Source organism: Condylura cristata, unplaced genomic scaffold, assembly GCF_000260355.1.
Source record: "Condylura cristata isolate star-nosed mole 26May11 unplaced genomic scaffold, ConCri1.0 scaffold00025, whole genome shotgun sequence".
Taxonomy (NCBI): domain Eukaryota; kingdom Metazoa; phylum Chordata; class Mammalia; order Eulipotyphla; family Talpidae; genus Condylura; species Condylura cristata.
Window position 1 is genome coordinate 32,120,719 of NW_004567126.1, and position 16,141 is coordinate 32,136,859.

The following is a 16,141-nucleotide window of genomic DNA, read 5'->3' on the forward strand; positions in this document are numbered from 1 at the left end:
GGGCTGCCTCGCTCAGGTGTACTTTTTTATGATTTTTGTTGGAATGGATAATCTCCTCCTGACTGTGATGGCCTACGACCGGTTCGTGGCCATCTGCCACCCCCTGCACTACATGGTCATCATGAGCCCCTGGCTCTGTGGCCTCCTGGTTCTCATGTGCTGGCTCATCAATTTCTGGGTTTCCCTGCTTCTTATTCTTCTGATTGCACAGCTGACATTCTGTACAGACACTGAGATCCCACATTTCTTCTGTGAGCTGGCTCAAACTGTAAAAGTAGCCTGCTCTGACACCCTCATAGTTAACATCTGTTTGTACGTGTCTACTGCCATATTGGGGGTGTTTCCTGCTGCTGGAATCCTCTGCTCTTACTCTCAGATCGCCGCCTCCTTAGTGAAGATGTCCTCCTCCACCAGCAAGCACAGAGCCTTCTCCACCTGCGGGTCCCACCTCTGTGTGGTCTCCCTGTTCTACGGGACCGGCCTGGGCGTCTACCTCAGTTCCGCTGCGACCCAGTCTTCAGAGGAAAGTTCGGTTGCCTCAGTGATGTACACGGTGGTCACCCCCATGCTGAACCCCTTCATCTACAGCCTGAGGAACAAGGATGTGAAGGGGGCCCTGGGAAAGCTGTTCAGGACAGTAGCCTCTTGTCCATTGTGGGTCTCTGGGCTCAGAAGTAAGTGAACATTGTGCCTTCAGAAGGTAGTTGTTGCAAATTTCAATTTCCTGATATCCCCCTAAATATTTTAATTTATTGAATCTTGAGATATGATTATATACATGTAAATACACACACACATATTTGTATTAGTTACTCCTCTGTGACTCAATCACTACTACTCAAAAACTACTTAGTTTTTTTTTGTTTTATTCCCTTTATGCTGTCGCTAAGTTCTATTTCTTATGACCTTTTGTACACCATTACGTGAGATTTCCAAACAGAGATTTGAAACACTACTCTGTAGTCCTGATACAGCTTTTTTCTTTTAAACTGAAATGTAGATGTTTGAACCTTACTTTGATTATACAATTTTTCCATCAAGAAAGGAAATGAAAATAGCACAAAAATGATACTGTTCGTTATTTCTTCACATGTATTAATTTCTTCTTGAAAATGCTCCTTGGTGCCTCCCTGGTGGCACAAGGGGTTAAAGTGCAGCACTATGAAGCTGTCTGAAGCCACTGCAGCACAAGTTTGGTTCCCTGCAAGGAAGCTACCCACATGGCACGGCAGACAGCTCCTGTCTAGCAAATACACTTTGGCTCAGTTCTCTGTAGTGACCAAAACTAACACAGATTCTAAAGAGGGAAAGTGGCATCAACACTATATCAAGAAAGGAAAAAGGATTCAGAAAAAAAAAAATTAGAAAAAAATGTGGATTTCAAATTTACCCCAAGTTCATAATTTTGAGGTAGTATAGACTTACTTGATGGGGCTTCAATTAATTTTGCCTCAATAAAGATTATTCCAATGTACTAGTGATTAAAATGGCATTAATGTTTAAAATGATTTACTTTGGGAGGTGTGATAAGGTTAACTGATTTTATCACACTCCCAGGTCAAACTATAGTACAAAACTATAGTAATAAAAATAGCAGGGTATTAGACACAGAGAAATGGAACAGGATGATGGGACATTTCCTCAGGTGGTGACAAGGTACATGCGGAGGAACAACTTAAAGATGCAGGGCTGTAGTTCCAGATCTTTGTGAGTCCCAGGAGGTAAGAAGAGGTTCTCCCAAACATGTTTTAGGAGGGTAACATTACTCTAATAACAAAACCCAGAACAATAAGACAGCACAAGGAAATAAAATTACAGAGCATCCTCTCTCAGAAACATGGTGCAAAAATCCTCAATAAAATCACACCAAACCATATCCAAATCTGTATTAAAAAGATTATACAGGCCCTCCCTGGTGGTGCAGTGGGTTAAAGCACAACACTAAGAAGCTAAAGCCAATTCAGCATGAGTTCGATCCCTGCCCCGGAGGTGATCACATGGCATGGCAGACCTTCCCTGACCCGCCCTATGCTCCCCTCAGCAGTGTGCTTCGTCAGTCGGCCTGTTCTGCTCCCCACTCTGTCGCTGGTGAATCCTCTCACCACCTCTGCACCTCTGGCCTATACCTCAGCTCTGTATACATAAGTAAATAAATCTTAAAGAAAACAAAAAGATTATACATAATGGGCCAGTGCGATTTATACCAGAATTAAAGGATGGTTCAACATCCTAAAATAAATCAATATAAGTCACATCAAATAGAAGGAAGGAAAACAACATGATCCTATTGGCAGGTGCCGAGAAAGGACTGGATAGGATTCATCACCCATTGATGATAGAAACCCTGGGAAAGGTGGGTGTAAGTGGAATGGATGTGGACACAGTAAAAGCACTAAATGCAAACTGACCATTGACGCTGACGGTGGAGATGAATCATCCGGGCAGGGAGGGGACAGAGGGGAAGGGTCCCTGATGGTGAGTGGAGTCTGGGTGATGTGGGGGCGTAGTGCTGCCCTGAAGGGGTTCTGTCCCTGGAACACCACTGATCATGCAACCCAGGGCCATGGAATGAACTAATGGATATGAAAAGAACATGTTACTCTTTACAGTGAAAAAACTTACCAAGTGGGTTTTGTTCCTGTTAGTGTTTTGAGATTTTTTTACTGTGAGAACTAGAATCACGCAAGTGTGCACCTCACACCTTCCCACAAACCACTGCACTCACTACAGCAGCAGGTGTCTCCTCCAGCCGCCTGTCTTCCTCCCACACGCACGCACAGGGGCGGTGGCGGCCTCGCGGTCTACACCGCCAACCCTCCCAGAGGGGTAATTAAGGCCCCTGGTCACAGCAGCCCCGCCGGCCTGGCAGGAGCAGCAGGCCCTGCTGTGTGGGCTCCCTCCGGCTCCTTGTCTCAGGGACCACGTGCGTCTCTCTCTGGGGTCCCATCACTAGTCTCTCCAAGCGCTAACTGGGTTCTGATGTTCACTCACTCCAGACTGTCAGCTTTTGTCAACATCCCACTTATTCTTTGCTGTGTACAGTCAACGTCTTCTCCTTTGCTGTGACTTTATCTTTTACATGTGAGCTCTGTTTTTCTCATGCAGTGTCATGTGTTCAGAGTTAAAAATGTTCACCACCTGCGATTTTACCACTGTCGTTAAAATCACGTTTACTTGAAGGGAGGCATTTCAAATATAGGAGCTTCCTCCAAGAGTGGCTTCTCTTGTGATTTATTGTTCTCTAGCAGGAAGTAGTGACTTCTTAATTCTCCATGAAAATCTAAAGCCAAACTCCTTCCATTCCCAGTGGCTTATAAGCGTCACTTTCTCTTTCAGACTGTGATGCGACAAACTCTGTGTGCACTGAAGCCACGACGGGCCCCCACTGCCCTGTGGTGCGTGTTCTCAGCAAAGGGCTCGGCTGTGCTTCCTCACTTAGTCACCTCTAGGAGGGAAACAACGCCCGCCAGGGGCGTCTGTGCGCAGCAGGAGGCTCACGTGACAAGGCTCGGTGCTCCCGTCACCTGTGCAGCAGCGAGACTTGCTCTGTGACCGTGGCCACGTCTGACAGGACAGGTCTGCGCAGGTGCTGTAGGGCTCGGCCCCGGCACCGTGCCAGTGAAATGCTGGATTCACAAGCACTAGGAGCTCACTCTCTTGTGGGAAATTTTGGAAAGACCCTGTAGTCAGAGAGCACGCCTGGGAGAGGGGCGCTCCCAGCTAGACAGCAGGCCTGCCCTCGAATCCCCTCAGGGAACCCAGAGCAGTTTCCCTTCGGGGTGAGTCTCCAGCTCCCTAGGGGCTAAGTTGTTCAGAAACAAAAACAGTAGGAATTTTTTGTTAATTGGGAGCTTTGAGTATTCAAACCTGGCAAAATAAATTCTCCCTTCCTACCCCTGTGCCCCAAGCTGACTGACGTAACACCAGGAGAGATAATGTTGCCCAGGTTGGTCTGTTTCCCTCCATAACCAGAGTTGTTTCTGTGCCGTTCCTGGACCCCCTCGCCGCCCGCCCCTCCCTCGCCCCCAGCACCTCCTCTCTGCACGGAGTGGACCCCATGTGGACTCAGTAAGTGTCTGGGCAGAGGAGTGAGCCCCAGTGAGTGACAGGGCTGGGGCGTAACCGCCGGGTGGAGCTCGGGGCTGCAAGGAGCTGATTGAAATGATGGAAAATTTTAGGCTGGTAATTTTGCTAGTAAGTTTTTTATGGAAGTCGCACTGCGTGCTAAGTAATGTAAATTCCAGGGCTACATCACTGTCCCCACGCCTGCAGCTACTGCGTCAGGTTCACCGAAGGTAGAGCTCTATCTGTCAGCCACAGCTGACCTATTTCACCTGACGTATCACGCCCTCTTCCCTCTGGATACGTTTATGACCTTGAAGCGGGTGGCAGATGGGAGCGAATATGAAACAATTCAACACGGTGATGTCAGCAGACTTGCTGACTTGATCACTTCAACCAAGGGCTGCTTTCAGGGTTTGGTGTGCTGCTGCTCATTAGTCTGGGATTGGCATTCTAGATTAAAACAGACACGCACGGAGTAAGCATTGATGATCAAGCGTGGGAGTGCGAGAGTCTAATCCAGCATATGTAGAAAACACCAGCAGTGTCTGGGGCCGTGCCTGCCTGAACGCACCAGGTCTCTGCCGGTCGCTGAAGCGGAGCAGAGTTAGGTCGGGTGAGTGCGCGGATGGGAGACAGATGCCCACGGTGCAGTTTCCAGCCTTCTCCATACAACTGCCCTCCCTGGATCTTCCGCCACTTCAGAACACGGTTCTTTCTTCATGTGCTTCATTTTAATATCTAGTTACTGTGTTGGTAAGTCTTAGAGGAAAATAACCGAGTGTTAACAGCTGCGTCAGACCATGAGGAGTGGAGGCTGGAGAACGTCTGTAACAGCAGAATGAGTGAGGCTGGGCCAGGGCTCTGGAGGTGCTATGGGCGCCACCGTGGGGGCCGTGGGGTTCACGTGCATTTGAGGAGGGTGAGCCTACCCCTCTGCCTCACGCGGAGTGTTTTTAACAGCCTCGTCTCAGTAAGGGAAAACAGCATCACGCAGAGTGGAGGTCTGAAATTGCCTTAATTTCCTTTTATCTAAGTCTTGGTAAGACGAGAGCGCGGGTTTATCTCTGCAAGGGATTCTGACAATAATGCCACCTGATTTAAGTGTATCAGGAAGAAACGTGGTGTGATCACAGGTCCTCCGCTGCTGGGAGAGCTGTGCCCATTTGCCAAAAGGGCAGGAATGCTGGGCCGGGCGGCCACTGCCCTCACCGCAGAGCTCCTACGGGCTCAGGACCGCCGCCCTCTATGGTGTCAGGCTGAGACGAGACGCCTTTCACTACAGTCATTGCTCGGTCCCTAAAATAAGAGGGGTATCAAGAAAATACACTGAATGAACTTTGCAATATGAGCTGAAGTTTTAACACTGTCTTTGGAATAAGCCAGTCAGCCACAAGAAACTTAGTTTGCAAATTTTCTCAGTGCGTAATTAGAACTTCCAGATCTAATTCCTGTTATCTTCCTTAATCAGAGATATCACAGTATAATCGGAGGCCTTGCGATTATCATTACAAAGCTTGTCGCGACGTTGATTGGCAAGTCGTATATATGGAACATACACAAAGACAGGCACTGCGTGGACAACGCGGGCTGCACCCCCTGGGGAGGGCGAGGATGGTGGGCAACAGTCTCCCCCAAACACACAGGACTTTGTCATGTTTCCTCTAGCAGCAGAAAACCACGGGCCGAGGCATCACAGTTTCAGGTCCTTTACGTCCATCTAGTTGTGTCATGTCATAACCGTGACTGAGCGCTAGAGAGGGAGGCAGGCCCATGGACAGCACCCACAAGTGGTACATTCAAATCAAGTCCCTTATCTGGATGAGACACAAGACTGTCTTCCCGCCCTCTGAGGGTAGCAGTGCCAACTACCTGAGATGAGCTTTCCAAAGACCCACACTCTGTACTGAGGCAAAACTGGATACTGCATCATTTCTGACTAGATTCTAGGGTCTCCCCTCAGGGTCACTACACCACACCAGCACCAAAGCACACAATCCTTGACCACAGCCAGGGGGCTCCCTCCCCAGCTGACTCTCTCCCCTCCCCAATGCACTTCTGGAAGCCTCAGCTCTACAGTCAGGATGGTGGTGTCGGTTGTTGGCTTGCCACTATGGGACCACTTGGTAACCTCTTTATACAGACCCATATCTGATCAGTGTTCTCTTGAAAACAAGTCATAGAAACCCAGTGAAGCCAGCATCTATAGAAAAGGTAAGTATAAGAAAAGAGTATAAGAAAGAGTATAAGAAAAATAAAAGAATATATATCAAAGCAAAGAGACATGGTGAGGCGTCTTTCTATACAGTTGAAGTGTCCGTTCTCACTTCTGTGGAGCTATAACTGAGGCAGACACTGCAGACGAAGGTGCACGGTGTGAGGACTGACTGACACCACTGGAGTGGTCACCACCATATCTTCAGAGCAGCAGTCTGCAGTGGCTGATCCCCAGACCAGAAAGGCTCAAATCCATCATCATCATCATCATCATCATCCTCGTCATGGTCATCGTCATCGTTGTCGTTGTCATCGTCATTATCATCATCATATCTCTGTTTCTCTGTCTGTTATACTTTGAACTTGCTGAAGCAATGTCTTTGCAATGATTCATATCAGGCTGCTAACTGCAGAAATGGGTATTCCATTCATTGAAGTAATGACTACTGGGATTGTCACTGTGATGTCTCCCCATTGATCTATATTTGTGAATACTTGTCTTAACTTACAACATAGAATGCAATCAGGTCCCCATCCCTAGAACATTTGGTTTAGTTTCAAGTTGGTCATCAAACCCCCTCCTCTCTTGCAGTAGCTGCATGGACCCGGGAAATCACTCAGGCGCAGCTCAGTTCCTGCTCCGGGGCCTCTCCGATGACCCCGCCCTGCAGCCGCTGCTCTTCGGGCTCTTCCTGGCCATGTACCTGGCGGCCGTGCTGGGGAACCTGCTCCTCATCCTGGCCGTCGGCGCCGACCCCCGCCTGCATACCCCCATGTACTTCTTCCTCTCCAACCTGTCCCTGGCGGACATCTGCTTCACCTCCACCACCGTCCCCAAGATGCTGGTGAACCTCCAGACGCAGAGCAAGGCCATCTCCTACGTGGGGTGCCTTACTCAGGTGTACCTTTTTATTATATTTGCTGGACTGGACACTTTGCTCCTGACCGTGATGGCCTACGACCGGTTCGTGGCCATCTGCCACCCCCTGCACTACATGGTCATCATGAGCCCCCGGCTCTGTGGCCTCCTGGTTCTCGTGTGCTGGTTCTTCATTTTCTGGGATGCCATGGTTCACGTTCTTCTGATTGCACAGCTGACATTCTATACAGGCACGGAGATCCCACATTTCTTCTGTGAGCTGGATTATGTTCTGAAAGTAGCCTGTTCTGACACTTTCATCAACAATATCTATTTGTATGTGACGTCTGCCATACTGGGGTTGGTTCCTGCTGCTGGAATCCTCTGCTCTTACTCTCAGATCGTCTCCTCCTTAGTGAAGATGTCCTCCTCCACCAGCAAGTATAAAGCCTTCTCCACCTGCGGGTCCCACCTCTGTGTTGTCTCCCTGTTCTACGGGACCGGCCTGGGTGTCTACCTCAGTTCCGCTGTGACCCAGTCTTCAGAGAAAAGTTCGGTTGCCTCAGTGATGTACACGGTGGTCACCCCCATGCTGAACCCCTTCATCTATAGCATGAGAAACAAGGATGTGAAGGGGGCCCTGGGAAAGCTGCTCAGCAGAGCAGCCTCTCGTCCATTGTGGGTCTCTGGGCTCAGCAGTTAGTGAACTTTGTGTGTCCAAAAGGTGTTTATTGTAAAATTCAATGTTCTCTACCAGCCCTATATATATATATATATATATATATATATGTTTTCAAAACATCATTTCTTTTATCTATTTTTTCTCTTATTATCAGTTACTCCTCAGAGACTTGGTCAGTTTTTCTTGTTTGTTTTTGTTTTATCCCCTTTATGCTGCCACTAGGCTTATTTCTGCTCAGATTTCTTCAGCTTTACAGAGATTTACAGCCTTAGGTTCGAAGTATTGATACAGAGTACGAATGAGGTATCCTTAATAATTTTCCTCAAATATTGAAGTTTTGGCGCTACTGAAATGTACATTTTTTCCATGAAGAAAACAAATGAAAATAACACTAAAAGCATTACCAACTGCTTATCATTTCTTCACACAGAGTCATTTCTTTTGAGCACGTTCTTTGATATGTCCACTCCCCTCTCTTTCAGAAGTGTCTAAGGTGGGAGAGATAGTCACCTGGCGTTTGAAATTGAGGCCTTACCCTATCTTTGTATTCAATTTCATGTGAATAGTGATTTGATTTGAACCTCAAAGTAGGAATCTAGATTGGATGATGGTTTGTTTGTGTGTCCCAAAGACAGATCAGCTGGGAGAGCTCTTGAGAGTTGCTTCATTCTTTGTGATCATTCTCTTCTCCTTTTATTCTCCCCTTTCCTTTTCCTTCTGTCCTCTTTCTCCATCCTACTTTCTATTTGTTATTTTGTATCACTGCATTTGTATGGTGCAACAATTAATCTGATAACCTGCGACAACATAAAACAATTATTTCTGTCTTTCAGTTGTTTTATTCATTTCCACGTTCTCGACGCTGCCCTCAGAAGTGGCAGGTCCACAGCTGCAGTGGTTGTTCATCAACTAGCTCAGTTTTGAAAAGAATGTTGACGGACTGAGTGTGTGGTGGTGTCTGTAGTAGTAGCTGTTTGGAGCAGTGAGTGTCAGCGCATCTACAGTGCTAGGTTCTCTAGCTGTCACATAAGTGTCAATGGTTAGCACCAGCTGGAACATGTGGTGTCAGAAGCGATAGGAAAGGACGCCCCTCAGAGACAGACTGCCTTTCCAGTGAAGAGGCCACATTCTTTATTGAATGTTTATCAATCTCTCCTTCCCTTTTGATGTTTCCTGGCTTTCTTTTTGCTGGGAAACTGATTCTTACATTCTCTGCAAAAGAAAGCTAGGGACAGCTGTACTTATATCAGCCAAAAATAGAATCTAGCATAAAAAAGGTAAAAAGAGACAGTATTTTGATGAATGTTAATGTCTTTTTCTTTTAGTGTTCCATTATGGGAAGACCTAACACTCATCCCCATATACTTAAGAAATTAAGGAGAAGCAAGGTGAATTCATCAATTATTATCAAATATGAAAATAGAAACTGGAAAACATGCGTATGAGACATGTGTAGAGACTGCAACACCCCACATGGACAGTTCAATCACAGATAAAACAGGGGACATGATCACCCTAAACAAAGAACTAAAGGGTATATACCTAATAGATGTATGTACGTCAAAATACACATTTTTCTCAAGTGCCCATGGGTCATTCTCCACGATACTGGTCACAGGACAAAAATCACCAAATTCATGAATGTTGAAATCACACCAAATATCGTCTCTGTTCATCAACGTACTTACCTAAAAATCAGCTACAAAAAGAAAACAAGGAATATTTGCCTACTATGAGACTGAGCAGTATTCTACTGAGTGACTGCTGGGGTGAGGACACAGCTTGCTGAACTTATAGGACACAGCATAAGCAGTTTTTTTTTTTTTTTTTAAGATTTATTTATTTGTGCATACAAAACTGGGTACAGGCCAGGGGCCCAGGGGTGGCAAGAGGCTTTACCAGAGACAGAGTGGGGAGCAGAACAGGAAGATTAACGAAGTACACTGCTGAGGGGAGCAGCAGGCGGGTCAGGAGAGGTCTGCCACGCCATGTGGTCACCTCGGGGCAGGCAGGGATCGAACTCATGCAGAAGTGGCTTTAGCTTCTTAGTGCAGTGCTTTAACCCACTGCGCCACCAGGGAGGGCCAGCAAAAGCAGTTTTAAGAGGGAAGTGTATAGCAGTACATCCCAAACAAAGAAACCAGAAAGAGCCCAAATAAATAACATTCTCATCTCAAGGAACTAGGAGGAAAAAAAAGAACAACAACAACAAATACAAAATCCAGTAGAGGGAAGGAAAAAATAAAAATTAGAGACAGAATAGATATATAAAAGGAAGTGAAAAGATCAATGACACTAAAAATTGGCTCTTTGAAAAATTAAGACAAATAGGTACTCTATCTCAGCCCACCAAGGAAAAGAGGGAACAGGCTCAAATACAAGCTCAAACATGGAAGAGGAGACACTGCAACAGAGACTGTAGAATTTGGGAGATAATAAGAGATTACTTAGAACACTGAGTGAGATTCAAACAAATTCAACAATCTAGAGGAGATGGATAGATCAGTAGAATGATACGATCATCCAAGACTTAACAGGAGAGAAATAGAAAACCTGTAATCATAAACAAGAAAATTGAAAATTATCAAACCTCCCCCCAAACCTCCAAACTAAAGTCCATTACCATCTGGCTTCACAGAGTGAATTCTACCTAATCTTTAAATATGAAGTCATAATTATTCTGCTCAGAATCTTCCAAGAAAGAAGGAATTTTCTCAAATATGTTTTACGAGGGCAATATTATTCTAAAAACCAAAGCATTAAACACACACACACACACACACACACACACACACTCACACACACACACACACACAAAGAAGGAAAACTACAGACCAGCTTCCCTAATTAACAAAGACAAAAGAATCCTCAATAAAATCATAGCAAACCCAATACAACAATGGATTAAAAAGATTATATACCATGAACAATGGGATTTATTACAGGAATACAAGGATGGTTTAACTTCTTAAAATCAATCAATAATTCACATCAACTAAATAAGAAAAAACATATTATCCACGGATGCTTAGAAAGTAAGTAATAAGATTCATCATACATTTTGATGAAAACTCTGAAAAAGTGGGTATAAGTTGAATATATCTGCACATAACATATAAAAACAAACCCTTGAAGCTGACTAGGGAGGTGAAACATCCAGAGAGAGAGGTTTGGAGCGGTGAGAACAGAAAACTGTTAGCACCTAGAAGAAATATTCTTCTGTCACTTCTCTTACACCTTCCCTACACAGGTAGTGTGATAGGTATGTGCCTACATTTTATATCATTTAAAAGAAAGCCCTACAGCTTTAGAAAGTCCAAGTCCCTTTGATTCCCAGAAGCCTCACTACTGCCTTAGGAAGCAGCGTCACGATCTGGCCATGTCATCCGCCGTCCAATCTTCCTGTTTCACTGCCCATGTGTGTTTCTGAGATTCCATCCTTACAATACTTCCAAGTTCTAACTGAGATTCTGATGTTTATTTATAATTTCAGACTATCACCTTTGCTAACAATTCTGGACAACTGTTCTTAGACTAGCATATACATTTCACTTTTTTTTTTCTTTTGTGTCTTATCTCTTAAATGGAAGGTCTATTTTTGTCACACAATTTGATGCGGTCAAAATTAAACAACTTTATCACCCATAATTTTATCACTGCAATTATAATCATTGTCTTTATTTGCAAGAAAAACATTTCAACAGTTTTTCCAAAAGTTCAAATATGTGTTTACTGTTTTTGAATTTACTCCTCATGATTTTTCTTCAGTAGGAAGCAGTGGCCATTTCTCCAAAGAAACAGCGATTCTAATGTTTTGTTTCCTTCTGTTCCCTTTGGCTTATGAAAGATCCCTTTTTCTTTCAAATTGTGTTACAATAATTTTCCATGTGCTCTGATCTCTGGCCCAAGTCCAAGTGCCATTCACGACACATGCTGTCAGTAAATCAGTTTCTGTTTATTGGTCATCTTGAAAATGGAAATGAAGACATGTCGGGAGCGTCTGTGACCATCACTGAGTTAACAATGCACAGGTGTGGGGTTCATAGGCAGGTGTGGGGTTCATAGGCTGTTTCAGTGTCCTGTTATTCCAGTCACATCGGACAGGAAGGGAGACTGAGCGAATCTGCAACATCGGTAGATAAATATTCTGATTCACAGCACTAGGAACTCACACTCTAGTGGGAGAGTGTAGAGACCCCTGTAAGGGGACCCTGGGGGCAGGAGATTCCCAATGTGAAGAGATCAGGCCCGACCTTGTATTTCCCGCAGGGAACAGACACTTCTCTTTGTTATGATTCTAGCTCGACCTCCCTCAGGACTAAGTTGTTCCGAAATAGATTACTATTCTGCTTTTTTTAATTGAGAGCTCTGGAATTCAGAACTGGATGTGCCTGAAAAGATAAATGCTCCCTTCCTAGCCCCAACCAAAGCCAAGAAAAATAATGATGTTACTGACCCTGGTCTATCTCCGTCCATAGCCAGGGTCATTTCTGTGCCTGTCCTGGGACCCCCATGCCCTCCAGCACCCCCAACCCCGCGCTGGCAGCTGCTCCTCCTGTCCTGGACTCCACACTGGACTCAGTAAGTGTCTGGGGAGGGGCGTGTGCGCTGTGTGCTGCTGCAGGAACACCAGGAACAAGGGCGGGGCAGTGGCTACAAGAAGCTAATGAAAATGAGTAAGAATTCAGGTTTGAGACTTTGCTATTAACTTTTAATGTTTTATGGAATTACTGTTGAATTATAAAGAACTAAGTTTCCGTTGTACATCAATATAATCCACAACTAAATATACCACATTCAGCTCACCACTAAAAGGTGACCTTAGTTCTATTTTATATTGTGCATTTGACCCCATTCCCGTTAGCCGCCCCTACGCCTTCCCTTCTGGAAAGGGCTGTGGCATTGAAAGGGATTAAGACTGAAGGGAAAGCCACACAGTCCAACACCATGAGCTCCACAGACTTGCTTATCTTATCTACAACTCTGTCATTTCAGTGCTTGTTAGGAGGCTGCCCATTAGTCTGAGGCAGACATTCTATATTTAAATAAAAGTACATTGAGTAAACGCTGGATTACGACATTGCCTAAGCTTTTGCAGCAAAACCATGTAATTCAAGACTACAAAACACCAGCAGCGTAGATGAGCGACCTTTGTCCGTACCTTTGCCTGTGAGCGGTCTTGTACATGTACTAATATAGGGGTTTCTTAACTTTATTTACTCCTCTATGTTTTAATTTTATTGTTAAAAATTACTTGAGAAATTACTGAGTGTTAACAGCCCATGCCCGACCTTATGGTGGAGTATTTGAAATAATTTATGGGTAACACTGCGGGGGTGGGGGGCAGGTTGGATCTGGCGGAAGACATGGGGCCTCAGGATGTGCGGGGTGTGACCCTGCGTCTCTGCATCACACTGTGAGCTGCAAGCCTGTTATCTCAATGAAGACTATTCTCATTGCGCCCAGAGTGGAGGCTTGCAGCCGCCTTCCTTTCCTTTCCCACGTATCTTGGTTAGAGAAGAGAACATTTCTCCCCACGACACGAGACTTAGACAATGAGGTCACTTGATTCATGCTCATAGGTGAGAATCTGGTCATCAAAGGGGCCCAGCTGCTGTGAGCTGGTACCCAGGGGGCCGGTGACAGGAGGGGGCTGGGACCGGGTCCCCCAGGTGCTCCACCGAGGGACACCCACGTGGACACAGGGTGGGCAGGCTGCGATGAGACACGTGTCACTACGGCCATATGGAGTCCGCAGTAAAGGGGACTCAAGAAAAAACACTGAATTAACTGAAATGCAGTCTGAAATTTAAATATGCCTCGGAATGAGCACACCTGCGGACCTCCGTGGGTCCGGGGCCTGCGGCCTGTGAAGGACACGCCAGAGGGTGGACGGCTGTGTCAGCTGCCTGAGTCTATCCCGCAGGTGTGCTTTACACACCCGCATTCCCAGCCCAAGCGGCAGCCGCTGGCTGACCTGACAGCCTCAAGCCGCAGCGGCAGCGCACTGACCTGTTCTGGCGCCGTGTCGTGCCTGGGGTCTGACCCTGGACCGCCCCGTCCCCCAGCGGCCGCGGCCTCGCACCCACCCGCTGCCTCTCCCGCCGAGCTCTTTCGCTCTCTTTCTCGGGCGGCTGCCTGCTCGCGGGACCTATTTTCTCACGATCTGGGGGCCCAGCCCCGGCGCTCCAGAGGGTCCCCCAGGGCGTGCGCTCCCCCTGCCTCTAGGTATCCGGGTCCAGACGCCAGTTAAGGCCCTGCAAGCGCTTTGCCAACACGCACCAGTTACAGTGGTTTTAGTTTTGATTTTTCTTGGTGCATAGCAATTAACTTGTAGATGCTCCTAACTCTGATGACCTCCTTGACAACAGATCTCAGGCCTCACTGGAGACCTTGCTACCAGGCATGTGGCGATCACAGTGGTGAGCGGCCCCGACAGTCAGACACACAGTCACAGCGCTGAAAACGTGAGCTGCCACCCTGGGCGGGGGAGCTTGGGGTTCAACTGACTCTTCTTGATACACAGGGTTTGGTCAGGTTTCCTCTAGAGAAGAAAAAGATGGGCCCAGGAGTCACTGCGTCAGGCTCCATACGTCCATGCGTGTGTTGTGTCATCAGACTCCCGATACTAATGCCCAGGGAGGGCTGGCGGGGTCTCCATGTGGGAAGCGGGTGTCCAGGAGCTGTTGGGTGCTAGGCACGTTGGCGCATAAATGTTCTTTAAAATACTAATACATCTACTAATCTCAGTAATGACTGGCAAGAGTGCAGTGAATGACCGTATCTCAGCCGGGACGTCGCAGCGGTCACAGCTGTAGGCTCTGAGATCCAGAAGTGGCAGGCCCAGCTGAGTGTTATTGAGTGTCCTCCTTGACCACCTCGGCTCGATGGTCAGCCGCGGGGTAGGGCCGCTGCCATCCCAGGGACTGTGTGTCCTCACCCCCATCCTTGCCTGATGTTTCCCATCAAGGGTCATTATCTGGGATCTCAGGGTCATTTCCACATCCCCGGGGCAGACTGTTGCCAGAACCACGGATGACCCCTGGGAGTGGCACCTGGCGATGGGGCCACAGCAGAGTGGGGCAGGGTGTCCCCACCCAGGGGTCTGCCACGTTTGAAGAGTGGGAGTGGGGAGCACAATTACCAGGAGGCAAGTTTTACCCTCTTACAAGGCAACTGTCATCCAGGTCCTGAGGTGGAGAGATGCTGAGCTGGACGTCACAGGCACTGCTGGTCCATGAAATGGGGACTGGGAGCCATGACGCACCTGTGATGAAGGTCAGCGGCAATGATAAGCTTCCCCACAGTGGTAACCGTGACTGGTCCTTTATGAGTGACTGTTACCAGGGCGCCGCGAGCCTCGGTTGCGAGTAGACCGATTCCACGGCTGGTCTCCGCCATTCCTTTGCCGCCCTCACTCTAGAATCTCGAGCCCCTCTCCCCGGGAGCTGTGTTGTGGGGCTCTGTCCTCTTTCATGCCAGCCCCGTAGCTGCAGACTCCTCCTCGGTGCTCTGTGACCCCTCAGTTATTTGTCACCTGCTCAGGGGCGACAGGCCGCTCTCCGCCAGGGAGACAGAGGCGCCAGCGGCTGTGCCACTGTCTGCCGCAGGGGGCGCCAGAGTCGCGCGCTCCGGGCTGCGCCTTCCCGCGTGCTGGGCTCTGCCACCGATCGGCGCAGGTGCAGTCCGTTCTGTTCTGAGTTGTGTTCCTTGGTCTCGGTGTCAGCAGCGAGGCCAAAGACGGCGACTCCTCCTAGCGCACCCCTTATCTCCTCACATGCGCATTCTCTTTAAGCATTGAGGAGACTCCTGCTACATAACCCCCCGGGCGCCCTGGGCTCTTCGCCAGTGCGCAGCACGATTCCAGGGTCTTGCGAGGCCCGGCCTTCAGGCTCAGTGTCAGGGTCACCACCACTAAAGCGCTTGCTAAACCGTTCTTGTACTCCTCTTTAGTAACGACTCCAGCCAGGCCGTAACTGCAGACATGGGCGGGGAACTAGCCCAGGTCATCACTGACCTGTATTTGGGAATAAATAAATTCACCACAGAGCGAAATCAGGTCCCCATCCCCAGACACTTCATTTAGTTTCGACCTGGTCAGCAGACCCTCTCCTCTCCCGCAGTAGCCACCGGCCTGCATGGACCCGGGAAATCACTCGGGCGCAGCTCAGTTCCTGCTCCGGGGCCTCTCCGACGACCCCGCCCTGCAGCCGCTGCTCTTCGGGCTCTTCCTGGCCATGTACCTGGCGGCCGTGCTGGGGAACCTGCTCCTCATCCTGGCCGTCGGCGCCGACCCCCGCCTGCACACCCCCATGTACTTC

The 16,141-nt window shown here is 47.8% G+C and overlaps 3 protein-coding genes across 3 annotated transcripts in view; all 3 read left to right on the plus strand.

The window, feature by feature from the left end:
- LOC101635553 (olfactory receptor 7D4-like) overlaps window positions 1–6,668 on the plus strand; it is a 7,345-nt gene extending 677 nt beyond the window's left edge. Inside the window, exons 2-3 of the mRNA XM_004688982.2 lie at window positions 1–654; window positions 6,515–6,668. Coding sequence (XP_004689039.2) covers window positions 1–654; window positions 6,515–6,668 — 808 coding nt within the window. The remainder of the gene's footprint in view (window positions 655–6,514) is intronic.
- A 210-nt stretch (window positions 6,669–6,878) lies between these two features.
- LOC101635777 (olfactory receptor 7D4-like) lies at window positions 6,879–7,841 on the plus strand. Its single transcript, XM_004688983.1, has one exon. It carries the CDS (start codon window positions 6,879–6,881, stop codon window positions 7,839–7,841), a length of 963 nt encoding a protein of 320 aa, XP_004689040.1.
- A 4,491-nt stretch (window positions 7,842–12,332) lies between these two features.
- Window positions 12,333–16,141, plus strand: part of LOC101636002 (olfactory receptor 7D4-like) — a 4,635-nt gene continuing 826 nt past the window's right edge. Inside the window, exons 1-2 of the mRNA XM_012729459.1 lie at window positions 12,333–12,401; window positions 15,947–16,134. Coding sequence (XP_012584913.1) covers window positions 12,333–12,401; window positions 15,947–16,134 — 257 coding nt within the window. The remainder of the gene's footprint in view (window positions 12,402–15,946; window positions 16,135–16,141) is intronic.

Bases quoted from the DNA above. Each gene is read 5' to 3' on its own strand.
- LOC101635777 (XM_004688983.1), top strand. From the start codon at position 6,879: ATGGACCCGGGAAATCACTCAGGCGCAGCTCAGTTCCTGCTCCGGGGC.